At 43.0% G+C, this 14,367-nt stretch overlaps 1 protein-coding gene across 1 annotated transcript in view; it reads right to left on the reverse strand.

Moving 5' to 3' along the window:
* Positions 1-5,818: 5,818 nt before the first annotated feature.
* LOC145394186 (uncharacterized) overlaps positions 5,819-14,367 on the reverse strand; it is a 109,253-nt gene continuing 100,704 nt past the window's right edge. Inside the window, exon 4 of the mRNA XM_080268171.1 lies at positions 5,819-6,518. Within this exon, the coding sequence (XP_080124297.1) occupies positions 6,236-6,518 (283 nt within the window). The 3' untranslated portion in view covers positions 5,819-6,235. The remainder of the gene's footprint in view (positions 6,519-14,367) is intronic.

The following is a 14,367-nucleotide window of genomic DNA, read 5'->3' on the forward strand; positions in this document are numbered from 1 at the left end:
TGCTACATGTCCAGAGCTCAACTCCTTGGTCTCCGTGCATGAGCGACTGGTCTGGGGTTCCCTTCAAGACCTGGTCTAGAGCCTGGAACTAAACAGAAAAACTCAGGTTAACCAACCTTACACGTATACTGCCACAAAGATACACAATACTAAACACAATACAATGTACAGATTAAATACACTCTCTGAGACACAGAGGACCCGGGTTGGGCTACCAGTGACTGGGCAGCTACAGATGTCGTCCAGGTGTGGGAGGGGTCCTGTCAGGCGTGCTCTGCCGCAGGAGACATGGGACCACCGTCAGGGGCCGGGTAGTCCAAGGTGGGCTGCTGGGCCGTGTAGAGGGAGATCTTTCCCTGGTGAGGCCTTGGTGGGTAGGTCAGCTCTCAGACTGGGGCTGAACAGAGCAAGCAAGTGAGCTTCCTTGCACCTGTTCCTGGGAGAGGACTGCTCGGTGGTGGGGCTGGGAAGGTCTCGACAGGGAGACCTGGGGATGCCCCTGTGTGGCTGGAGGCTGCGGTCTTGCTCAGGTTGAGAGGCCGTCAGGGGCTGCCTACAGCGTCTCTTCCTCTGGGAGTCCGACACCTAGGGGCGACATAGGGGCACTGGCTGCAGGGAGCGTATCCCCACGAGGCCACTCCAGATCCCCTTCAGCTGCAATTCCACTGGGGGGCTAGGGCTGTGAGAAGGGTGAGAGGGGTGTTCCACTCGGCCTCTGGAGGGGTGAGGCACGCAAGGGACGTTACCCTTGATGGGCGTCACAGGGGTAGCAGACGAGGGAAGGACGGTGGTCATTCCCTCCTCGACAGGCACAGAGGGCGCCGCTATGGTTCCGCTTGGCCCTGGGACAGCAGGTGAGAGAAGGATGGTGGCTGTTCTCTCCCCGGCGAGTTTAAGTCCAGGACTTAAAACTCCTACATTCTGATTATTCAATCCTGTAATGCTACCTTCAGATGCTTGGGATCCTAACGGACCCAGATTCAAATCCCGGCTGGGGCAGGGAACAGTTTAAGGATTTAAATTTCATTAAATCAGGCTTTACTGACCTAACAGAAGACCTGCCGACAAGTCATAAAAATACCCCCGCTAATACCAATACACTAGTCCTGTATGAGACAGCCCTAGCATGTATTCAATACGGACGGTGGGTGTTAGCGCCGAAGTGGTGACATGTAGAGGTGTATGGTATGTAGGAAGACTGCTGAGCCTTGATAGCAGGCTGTGAAGCCTATGCCCAGTGTCGGACACACACACACACAAAAAAAAAACAGTCTAATCCTTTCATAAGCTCCCTGTACACTAACCTGAGGCTCATCAGTGCAATATTTCTCTACAACCGCATTTCTCTCACTAATTATCTTCATGTGGTCGACTACATGCTTTAACTGGTCATCTACATGGTCTGAACTCCATCACTAATCCCTCACTAATCTTCAGCTGGTCATCTACATGCTGTCTGCACTTCGTCACATTATTGCTTACCTCATACTTCTGCTGCCATAGTTCAGCATATACTTCCTCCTTCAACTTTTGTTGTTCTTTCTTCATTTCCCCCATGAATGCAATGGATGTAAGAGCATACAGAGGTTATGAGAGTGAATTTTCTAACCACCATGTTGTAGTGGTGAAAGTCAAGGTTGAAATGCAATGGAGGAATAGAAGGAAGGATAGGAATAAGTAGTCCATACAAGGGGAGTAGAAAGGCTGCAAAAAGGTGGAAAAAGGCAGAATATATGAAAGAAGCGAAGGAGGATTTGGGTAAACATGGTTTAGAGCAGATGGGGGAGGTGGAAGGTGTGTGTAAGATATTCACAGAGGAAATCTGTGCAGCATGTGAGGTGGTGTGTGGGGTGAAGGGAAGATGAAAGGGGATGCAAGGAACAGCATGGTGGAATGAAATGAGACAAGCTGTGGTGCAAAAGAAGAAAGCATATAGTGAGTGGATGGGAAGCAGGGGCATGGAGGAAGTTGAAAGCTGGTTATGTTGAGAGGAAGAGAGGGGTGAAAAGATTAGTAAGAGAGTGCATAAGGAATTTGGAAGGAATTTGAGTGTAAACTGGAGAGAAAGTAAGAAAATGCTCTGGAAAGAGGTGAAGAAAGTAAGGGATTTAATCCCTGATGTAGGCAACTATGCCCATATAGCCCCATTAGGTTACAGGAGCACGCTACCACTCCTGGCACGGCAGTCCCGGGCAAGGCTCAAACTCGCAATCCCACGATCACGACTGAGCCACTGTGCCCCCGTGAAGAAAGTAAGACTGTGACAAAGAAGTTAGTCAAGGGGTGAAAGATAAAAATGGCAGATTGCTAGAGGAGAACGGAGAAAAAGTGAGCAGATGGAGAGAACACCCTCAGGAACTGTTAAACCCTAAAAGACGGGTGTCCGCATATGCTGTCCATGGGTACTAGGGCCAAAATGACAGGTGTCTGCACATGCAGTCATGCCCCCCACCCCCCCATACCCACCCCACCCATCCTACCCCCCTACCACAACACCCAAACACCACCCACCACCCACCCCACCCTCATCCCCCAACCCTCCCCCCACCACCCTATCTCCAAACCCCCTACTGCCCCCCCAACTCCCCCCAATACCATCCACAGCCCCCTACCACCTCTAACCCCTACCCTCCCCACCCCCACCCCCATCCCCCATGCCCCCACAATCCCCAATCCCCCCAACTGCTTCCCCACCACCCCCCACTCTCCCAACCATCCCCCCACCACCCACCACCCCCTATACCCCATCCCCTCCTGCTCTCCCCCTATCCCCACCACCCCCAACCCCCTACCCACCTCCACCCCCACCCCCATATCCCCCAAACCCCCACCCCCCAAACAACCCCACAACTCCAACCCCCACTGCCACCCCCACCTTGACCCCCACCCCCCACCTCCCCGAAGCACCCAGTCCTCATCCCCGCACCATTCCACAACCCCCACACCCCTCCACACCTCCCCCCTGACAAATCCCCAACCATATTGCACCCGCCGATTATACCCGTCCTGAGCGAATGTCAAAACATTACGATGCCTGTCTTTTAGGGGTTAAAAGACAAAGAATGAAAACGATGCAAGGATAAGTGGCTGAGGAATGACTGAGAGAAGGAGGGAGGTGAGAAAGAAGAAATCAGTAGGATGGAAGTAGTGGAAGCAATGAAGAGAGTCAAAATGGGGAAAGCCCCAGGAATTGATGGAGTGTGTGGAGAAATGCTTAAGCATGTGGGAGAGATAGTTGTAGAATGGGTATGGAAGATGCATAGATTGGCCTGGGAGGAAGGTAGAGTCCCAAAGGATTGGAAGTCAGGTATAATTATTCGCCTGTATAAAGGGAAAGGTGAAAAAGAAGTGTGTGGTAATCATTGGGGCATTTGTCTTCTTAGTGTAACAGGAAAAGTATATGGAAGGATACTTACTGACAGAGTTAGGGAACTAACAGAGAACAGGGAGGTTTTAGGAAGGTACGAGGTTACATAGATCACATATTCATTCTTGGATCTTTAGTGGAAAAGTTTCTAGAGAAGAGAAAGAAGTTGTATGCGGACTTCATGGATTTGGAGAAAGCATAAGACAGGGTGGGTAGACAAGGAATGTGGAAGATATTAAGAATATACGGTATGAAGTAAATGGGAAGTTGTTGAATGCCTTGAAGAGTATGTATGAGGGGGTTAAGGCTGCAGTGTGTGTGGATAGTGAATTGAATGATTTTTTCTATTTGAATGTTGGCTTGAAATGGGGATGTGTCATATCTCCATGGTCACTCAATCTGTATGTGGATGGGGTTACAGAAGAGATACAAGGTAGAGTAGTGGATGTTTGAGTGGCTTTAATAAGAGAGGGCAATGTTTGGAAACTCCCTGTACTGTTGCTGGCAAATGATGCTGTACTGTTAAGTGAAGAGGTGAAAAGGAGAGGGAACTGCAAGGCTTGGTGAATGAGTCTGACAGTGTGTGTAAGAAATGGAATCTAAAAGTGAATGTAAGGAAGAGTGAAGTTATGGTCTTCAAGAGATGTACAGTGAGGTTGGATGATGAGGAAAAGGAAAATGTGAATGCATTTAAGCACTTGAGTGGTACGATGAGTAAGGATGGAAGTTTAGAGGATGAAGTGCTGAAAAGGGTACAACAAGGAAGAAAGGTTGCTGATTCTTTGAAACCAATGATAAGGAACAGGAAAGTGAGTAGGGAAGTAACAAGTTGCTGCATGACAATATTGTGATGTCAACTCTAACGTATGGAAGTGAAGCTTGGACCTTGTTGGAAGGACACAAGTCAAGAGTGAGAGAAGTGGAAATGAGTTACGTGTATGTGAGAGGAGCATGTGGACTTACATGGAGAGACAGACTGACAAAAGAGGAAGTGAAGGAGCGTTGTTGTGTGGATGTGGATGTGATAGAAAGCGTTAGGAGAAATACACTAAGGTGGTTTGGCCATGTGGAGAGGACCGAGAGTGAGAGACTAATGAGGAGATCTATGTGAGTAAGGTGGATGGGAGGAGAGGGAGGGAGAGGCCAAGTATGAGATGGAGGGATGGAGTGGAGAAGCATATGATAGGGGTGTGTGAGCTGGAAGCAGGACAGTGAAATGTCAGGGGTCCGGGAGACATGAATGCGACTTGTTTGTGGCCACCCCTTACAGGATTGAGGCATCTGGCAATATATAAATACTGTACATAGATCACTGCATCGAATGTATTAATGAAGCCAATGATTGCACATAGCCAAAAACAGTGCAGTACAGCTAAGGACTGGTTATTCCTCACTTTTTCATTTATACTTCTGGAGTCTGATAAATATGAAGACAGTGCACATGCCTTAACCCCATCAGCCCATGAACATATCTATCTAATTCTAACAATGTAGAATTGATTAAGACAGTATCCAAATCCTCCAGCTGAAAATATCTCTTGTAAGCTGAAGAAAATTGTCTGGGAGTAAGGAACCAGTAAAACAGGTCACCAAATTCAAGCATGGTGAAGGTGGGTTATGATGTATGAGAGGACCACCTTCTTATGGTGACACTGATATAACTGAGAATTTCTATAGCCTGATTATTATTATTATTTTTTTTTTTTTCAATAAAGGCTTCAGCATGCTTGTATGAGCTGGCCTTGGTCACCTGAAGGTGGCTGTCCATGTTGCTTAATCTCTGGCAGCCTCCCTATTCAGTCCCTTATCCCTGAGATCACATCCAATGACCTCATCCCAGGTCTCTTTTGGTCTACTCCTTGCAACCCTCTCCTTGACGTTCCCTCCTCTCAGTTTCCATGCTCACCTGTCACATTCCATCCTATCAACATGACCGAACCACCTCAATCTAGCCCTTCTCATCACAGCACTAATACATTCATGCCCCATCCTCCCTCGCAACTCTCCAATTGCAGTCCTAACCCCCCCCCCCCAAGATCTCTCATTCATGGACACACTATGCTTCAATCTAATTGTTGCCATTTCTGTACACTTTGGCCTATGAATACCCTCTTCCTTTACTGCCCAGGTCTCACTACCATACAGCACTGCACTTCTAATACATGTTGCATACAAGGACCCCTTAGCATGAAGGGAGATCCCTCTCAATTTCAGGAGAGGCAACAGCTCCCTGAAACTCCTCCAATCACTCCAGTCCAACCTCCAGAACCTAATAAAACATTGCTCAGCTTCCTCCCTATCCTCAAAAAAGGAGGATAAGGGCAACTTGTGCCTGGAGTCCACTGAATTCACATCCTGATGAGACTGAAGGCCACAACAGTAACAAGGTGGGTGATAAAAGGGTTATGTAGGAAGATTTAGACATAGTGCAACTTTATTGTATATCTCTCACTGCAAATTATGTATATACATTCCTCCATTTGTAGTCCTCACACTTAGAAAATTATATTAAAGCTTGGAGAGAAATATCAACTGCATGTCTATGGATAACTGAGGCTTTATAGACAGCATTTCCTCAGCATTCAACATGGTAAATCCTTATTCTCAAAATGATGATATACACACACACACACAGACACAGACACACACACACACACACACACACACACACACACACACACACACATTTTTTTTTTTTTTTGTAAAGTCTGAAAATATAAGTACAATACTGGACATCTAGTGAAAACTATGTACACTAAATCTAAGAGGTGCAATACATACATATATAAATACATTTATTAAACAGTACAAATGTAATATGAATAAACATTTACAGTCTCCAGACATATAAAACGTGGAGAAGCAAAGCTAGACTGGAAGAGCTTTAGACACTGTTGTTTTTACCATGGAAGAACAGATACCTGAGAAAAACCTAAGCCCTGTCTGTCCACCAGGGATGTTGCTGAGCACAAAGCACAACAGTGACACCACCTGCACAACTGCCGCTATGGACGTCAATATCGTCGATTGTAAACTGAGTGCAAAGTAAAGCGTCGCAAACAGAGAGATGAAGTACACTGTTGTGAACATGAGTCTCTCTCCAGAAAAAAGATGCTTTAGGTGATTGACTGGGCCCCACAGGAAGGAGAAACTGAAAGTAAAATTGTAATTAGACCTCCTGAGTACAATAAATTATGTCAGCATTTAAATACAATATGGTTATACTCTGGCATTCACTAAGTCTAACATTTATCAAAATAAGTAGCCTACAGGTACCTCTCGATTTAGACAAGTTTAAATTACACGTTTTTGAAACAACACGATGTAAAAATTCTGTCTTTTTGTTTACAATATATGTTTATCTTAAAATAACACACTTTAAGAAAAAGCAAAACTCGCACCATAGGACATTTAATTTTGCAGCCACCGGGGGTCACTGTCAGTTAGAGCAGGAGACTGATTCAGACGAGTTATCATAATATCAGCTGCCTGTGCCTCTCCTCTCTATCTGTACAGTGTGAGTACATAATTCAGGTGTAATTAAAGGAATGGAATATTATATAACTATTTTATTTATTTTATTTTTTTTTATGCGAGGAAGAAGGAACCAAGGGCCATGAGCCCGCAGTAACAGTTCCCTCCAAGAGAAAAACAAAATACAATAGAGAGCCAAATTCAAGATCCGATCATTTTGAGATGCCTGGACACACTGCGTTTGAAAGACTGGAGATCATAGGCAGCAGGAAATACAGACAGAGAGAGACAGTTCCAGAGCTGACCTGTTGCATAAATGAAAGACTGGGAGTAACGGTTAACTCTTGCATTAGAGAGTTCGACAGAAAAGGGATGAGAGTTTGCTGCCAGACGGGTGCTACGCGCCCGTCGTAGAGATGGAGGAATGCAAGCAGACAGTTCAGAGGAGCAGTGACCATTAAAGTAGTGATAGAAAAGAGATAAAGATGCAACAGTGCGGCGAAGAGACAGAGGTTGAAGGGAGTCAGTAAGAGGAGGAGAGTTAATGAGACGAAAGGCCTTTGACTCCACCCTATTGAGAACAGCTGTATGTGGGGCGCCTCCCCACACGTGAGAGTTGTACTCCACACAGGGGCGGATAAAACCCCTGTATAGAGTCAACAATTGTGCAGGGGTAAAGAAAGAGCGGAGTTGGCTTAGCACACCAACTCCTTCACTTAACATGTACTGTATTCTTGTGGGAAAATTATGTTTAAACAAAATTCAAATTACATGACGTCTTCTGGAACACAATACTCGTGTAAATCGGGTTACCTATATCTATCTATCTATAAGTGTATATATATATATATATATATATATGAGGCGTCTAGAGCCAAAGGGGCATCCCCACCAATATACTGGTTTTGAGTTAGGTAGGGGAGACAACAGGCTTAACCCTCTTCTCAGTGACAGCACTGGTTGCCATACAAGATTCGGCCTTCTGGACAGTGGTAGAGGGGCTCAAAGTCACGTGGGTTTGACCATGCTGCCGGGCGAACAAATCAGAGCAGGCAGGCATCTAAGCCCCTCAGCCCAAACCAATCAGCATTCTCACTCTCTGCCACTCCCCCAGAGCAGCCAATCAGCAAGCGTGTGGCCTGCCCGGTGTGCCGGTGAGGCTTCCCTCCCATGTTCACTGAGGTGTATAATTATTACGTATTGGATTTTTACCCCATTTATCGTGGATTATTGGTGACAAGATGAGCTGTTGTTATTGGGATTGAAGGGGGGGTGACAAGATGAGTTCAGTACATAGTTACAGTGAGGAGGTGGTGCCTATAACCTCTCGTAAGTGTCAGAAGTGTGTGGAGAAGTGGAAAAAGGTAGAAAGGAAGAGGAAAAGAGAGTGGTGAGGGGAGACAGCGGGAGGGGGCGTGGCACCGAGGAGGCAGAGTTGGATGTCGAGCTCCTAGATGACGACCCCACCATTTAACCCCCCACTACCCCTTCTCAATTTACTTAAGCACTACACTACTTTTTTTTTTAGTGTTATTATTTTAATCTATTATGGTAGAGGAAAAATAATAACTGCATTGATTTCAGTTTTAGTTGTCAAAAACGTGAAATTACAGTAATAATTATTCTATCTATCTATCTATCTATCTATTGCCAGATGCCATAATCCCTTAAGGGGTGGCCATTTGACTTCGAGTTATTTGTTTTAAGGGGAGGGGCACTAACCCTCCACCAACCCACTTGTTCACAGGTAGGAAGCACGTATGGTTTGGTTATATGGTTACCACCCAGCGTTGTAAATGGTTTCTTGGCTTACAGGAAACCATTTGGCTTGTCACTCAATGTAAAGCCACCTGTAAAGGAAAGAAAAGCAATAAGAAGTGACAGGAAAGATGCGAGAAATAGGAAGAGAGGAGGGGAGGCACAGAAAAAGAATGATAAAGGCTAAGGAAGAAGTAGGCAGCATTAATAATTATTCGTTTATTAATATTAAGTGAACTGGAATCTTCAGTTAATATAGTTTTGTACATTAATACATTCGTTGATGTTCTGCTATGTTTTTAAATCCCTACAATATGTTATTATGTCCACTTATAAATTGGGGGTTTGGTTTACTGCCTATTTTGTGGTTACGGTTATTAATGTTTTGTTTTTTTGCCTTTACATGTAGAGCATAGGCGCTGATGATCATTTTGATGTATAAAAGGTTTGTTTATTGCCTTCTGGTTATGACGTTGCCATAAACACAACTTTAAAGCATCATAACTCAAAAGTACATTTTGGCGCCGATGCCCCTTTGGTTCTAGACGCCTCATATATATATATATATATATATATATATATATATATCCATCCATCCATCATCCAATCCTACATTGCCCCATGAGGAGCGTAGGAGCCCAGGGCTTGGCAGTTGATCCCGACATTTAAGATGAGAGTGATATGTATACATCTATACAGTATATATATATATATATATACTGTATATATATATATATATATATATATACTGTATATATACACTTACATCTACATATACCAGTATACAGTATAAATATATATATATATATATATATATATATATATATATATATATATATATACTGTATATATACACTTACATCTACATATACCAGTATACAGTACAGGTAACTCGCACGGAACACGATCTCACAGAACGCGCTCGCAATTATACACGGTGAGGGCTGGGATACATATAAGACAACGTAAGATTAAAAAAACATCATGAAAACTACAAATTAACGCAGGAAAGGCCTTTGAAAGATCAAATCCTCGAACATCACCGCTCGCAATTATACACGGTAAGGGCTGGGATACATATAAGACAACGTAAGATTAAAAAACCATCATGAAAACTACAAATTAACGCAGGAGAGGCCTTTGAAAGATCAAATCCTCGAACGTCACCGCAGCGAGCGGTTTGTTTTGATTATGTGACGATCTAGGCGGGAAATTATTCAGTGAGTAAGACATTCCCGAGTACAGTAGCACAGTATTTGTAAGTTAAATATTTAGAGTACTGTACTGTTCTGGTAAGTTTATGTGCAACTTAATGTACTATTAAATAACGTTAAAGCAAGAAATAAAGTCTTATAACCAGTTTACCTGATAGGCGTCAGAATATTGCCTTTTTTATTTGTTCGTTTTTTCCACAGTACTGTACAGTCTTTGTAAGTTAAATATTTACTGTTCTCATATGTACTGTACTTGTAAGCACTTTAATAAAGTTAAATCATTAAATAAAGCCTTGTAACCAGTTAACCCGAATTATATGATTACCCATGATCGGCGTCGGAATATTGCCTTTTTTGTTTGTTCGTTAAACTCTTACTGTACTGCTTTTCTACAGTACTGTATTTGTAAGTTAAATATTTACTGTTCTGGTATGTACTTGTAAACAATTAAAGCATTGAATAAAGCCTTGAAACCAGTTAACCTGATTTATATGATTACCCATGATCGGCGTCGGAATATTGCCTTTTTAGTTTGTTCGTTAAAGACTTATAATAAGAGAAAAATACATTTTTGTCTTGGTATCTTTACCTATTTGCTCAGGTTTGCTGTAATGGTTTAGATCATTTGATGCAATGCAAATTGTAGAAAACTGTGAAAACTTTCGGGAAGTGAACGAAAATCTGGGACATGAGACTGACCTTGACTTCACCCTCTCGTGTGTCATCTGTCAGTTCACCACCTGATATCGTGATGAGTGGATGTACGATTTTTTTGCTCGTGGCCATGCCTAACCACACATGGTTACACCCATTATCTCGACCCAGACAGAAAATACAATCTTTTTCCTCCCTTGCAAAACACAAACAACCACCCTGTTTACGAGACAGCAATATATATTGCGAAAATAACAAGGTAAAATGATAGAGAAAGATGAACATGTTATGACGGAAGAAGTACGTTTTCCCCATCTGTAAACGTATTTATTTCTGCTTTGTATCTGTATTCGTATTAATTAGACTTATTGTTAGTTCTGAAACTGCATTACGATTCTATTTTTAGCCATACTCGTGGTGTGGGAGCTGGAAGTTGTGACACAACTTCCTTATTGCTAATCGGACTGACCCTCCACTTTATTCTCCCGTGGCAGAGTCTAGCCTTGGAGGACGTGCAGTTTTCTCATTTAGGACTGAAAATTCAACTCTTTCGCTCCCTTTTCCAAGCATGGGCACAACGATAACGTAAAAAATAACTCGAAACTACCATAAACATATATCAAAAAGGTGAAAATTTATTCATAACATTTTTTTTTTTTCCCAGCCATTCCTAACAGATTATGTACTGAAATCATTCGATATCACAGCACTGCATTTCTAAATTAAATATGTACTGTTCTGGTATGTGCTTGTAAGTTAAAGCACTGGTACCAGTTAACCTGATTTATATGATTACCTATGATCGGCGTCGGAATGTTTCCTTGTGTTTACGTACAGTATTTGTGTGTTGAAGTTTTGCTGTGGAGTACTGTATTTGTGAGTTATAACATTAAATAAACCTTCTAACCACTTAAAGTGCTTTCTAGTGATTACCAGTGACAGATAACAGCAAAACAACACATTTGGGGGGTCTAGGGAGCAAAATATGGAGTAGTTTAAATATACGCGATTTCGCACCTAACACGGCACGGTAGGAACGAAACCCACGTGTTCCGTGCGAGTTACCTGTATAAATAATATATATATATATATATATATATATATATATACACAGTAGGATCTCACCAATAACGTCTAATTGGTGCCAGAAAAACGCCGTTATTGATGAAAACGTTATTTGCATGACATTAAAATATATGTATAAAGGGTTTATTGGTGCCGCCACTACAGGACTTTCATCCACTTTTCCCACCTGGAGCCCTCCTATCACTACTTCTTTTTTTTTTTTAGCTGAAATACCAAGATTAGTTATTAAATCATCATGAGTAATATAAAACTCACCTTAAAGAAGTTACGAGGTGTTTGGTATAATGATTGTTTCGAGGCTTGCACAGGGACGCTACTGCAGCGTACCTCCTGACCCCTCACTGGCCTCATCCCCACTCCTGCCTCTCACGCCAGGGTCACCCACTTCCATCAACACTTCATCAAACCCCATAAAGTCAAAATCTTTAGGAAGTCCCCAGTGTCATCATCTACTGAACCCTTCTCTGTTGTTCTTCCTCGGTTGGCTAGCTTTGTGAAAGAAACTGAGTGATGAGTGACTGATGGTGGGCATTCACTTGATCGTGATACTGTTTCTGGTATTTTCCTGAAATCTGATTTACAAGTCCAATCATTAGTCACTAATTCTGATGGCTGCTCACCGTCTGTCTCAGCAGACTTGAGTTGTGGCTAGAGTGCCGACCAGGCATGTTTAATGGTTGCCAATGTTGTATTATTCCAGGCATTGACGAAGAAATTTACGGCCTGTTGAATTTTATATTTCTTCCATAATGCAGCAACAGTTATTATGTTGGGGGTTGCAGGTATACCAGGTGGAACAGGTGAGCCATGTGGGGCTGTGGAAGTGGAGGGGGAGGCAGATTGTGAGTCAGGTAAGGCAGAGGAGGTGGGGGGGACGGTGGTGGGCGAGTCAGGGGAGGATCCTCCATCTCCTCCTGACCACTGCTCAAATTTTCGGCGATTTCCTTCATCTTTTCTTGTTTGTCCGTTTCATTCCTCGTCTTTTTATGGACATATTTGCAGAATAACAACTTGGCATTATTCTTGTTTGTCCGTTTCATTCCTCGTCTTTTTATGGACATATTTGCAGAATAACAACTTGGCATTCACGAAATAACCGTTATTCAAGTGAATCCAAACGTTACTATAGATACTGGGTATCTATTCTAATTTACCGTTATTGCCGAAATCGTTATTGGTGAGATCCAACGGTACAGTAATCCCTCTAATATCCGGACACCCACTATCCGGACATCCCCACTAACCGGACATAATCATCCCGGGATCCAATATTCCCAAAATGGTCCGGGGGGGGACGCCCATAATTTGAACTTGGCGCGTGGGGTGTGGGACAGCTTTGTTGTGCATTGTGTTAAGGATTTAGAATTGTGAGTGAAAAGACAAAAATTTAATGGACTGTAACTGTAACATAAATTAACGAGTGTTTTTGTTTAGAAAATGGTTTTAAGAGTGGAAAGACTTAAAGTGCAGAGTGCAACACTTATTTCATTAAGGTACAATGGAGCGCAAGTAAGACAAGAGTGCGCACTGTGAAGAGAATGGATTTCTGAGTCCGAATGACTAAGTTCAGTGCAAGACTTCATGAACAGTGTACTGCAAGTGCTTCAGGAAATCCTTCTTACTGTCAGAGTCTGAGAGGAGGCGGTTATTCATCGAGATGGCCATGGACTTGCTGTAAGTAGGCAGAATGTTTCATACTGTACTCTACTGTATTTTCCATACTATACTTACCTCAAACATCTCATTTCACTCTTTTATGTCCCTTATTGGTGTGAATATGCTGTGTCTTAGGTGCTATGCATGTGCAGTAGGGAGGTGTTTTTCTGAGTTAGGCTAGGTTAGGGTCCATAACTACCAGTCCAGGAGCCAGGGACTTGTAAGTACCCAGAATGTTGAATATTGTATGAACCTACCTCAAAAACCTCATTTTATGCTTCTTTTGCATTTATTTCAGTTTTTTATGTCCCTTATTAGTTGATTTGGGTCTTAAATAGGTGCTATGCACGTCCAGAGGGAGTTGTATAGGTGTTTTTCTGAGTTAGGCTAGGTTAGAGTCCATAACTACCAGTCCAGGAGCCAGGGACTTGTAAGTTGGCTCAATCGGTAGAGAGTTGGCCTGCAGTCCTGACGGACCCGGGTTCAAATCCCGCTGAGGCAGGGAACAGTTTAAGGATTTGAATTTCATAAAATCAGACTTTACTGATCTACCAGAAGACCCGCCGACATGTCGTAAAAATACCCCCGCTAATACCAATACATCAGTCCTATATGAGACTGCCCTAGCATGTATTCAGTATGGACGATGGGTGTTAGCGCCAAAGTGGTGACATGTAGAGATGTGCGGTACGTAGGAGGACTACTGGGCCTTGAAATCAGGCTGTGAAGCCTATGCCCAGAGTAAAAAAAAAAAAAAAAAAAAAAAAAAAAATACCCAGAATGTTGAATATTGCATGAACCTACCTCAAAAACCTCATTTTATGCTTCTTTTATATTTATTTCAGTCTTTTATGTCCCTTATTGGTGTGATTTCGGTCTTAAATAGGTGCTATGCATGTCCAGAGGGAGTTGTATAGGTGTTTTTCTGAGTTAGGGTCCAAAAGTACAAGTTCAGAAGGCTGGGGCCCAATATCTGGACAGGACCACTATCCGGACATGCCTATGGCTCTATTACGTCGGATATTGGAGGGATTACTGTATATATATATAGACAGTATACTGGTATATATGAGGCCCTTAGAACCATAAGGTACTTTCCACCAAAAATAAAAATCTGAGAAAAATGTGTTTAAAGCTTTCATAATTTCAAAATGCCAT

This window comes from Coenobita brevimanus, chromosome 26 (genome assembly GCF_032717465.1).
Source record: "Coenobita brevimanus isolate Jiangsu-jjx chromosome 26, ASM3271746v2, whole genome shotgun sequence".
Lineage (NCBI taxonomy): Eukaryota > Metazoa > Arthropoda > Malacostraca > Decapoda > Coenobitidae > Coenobita > Coenobita brevimanus.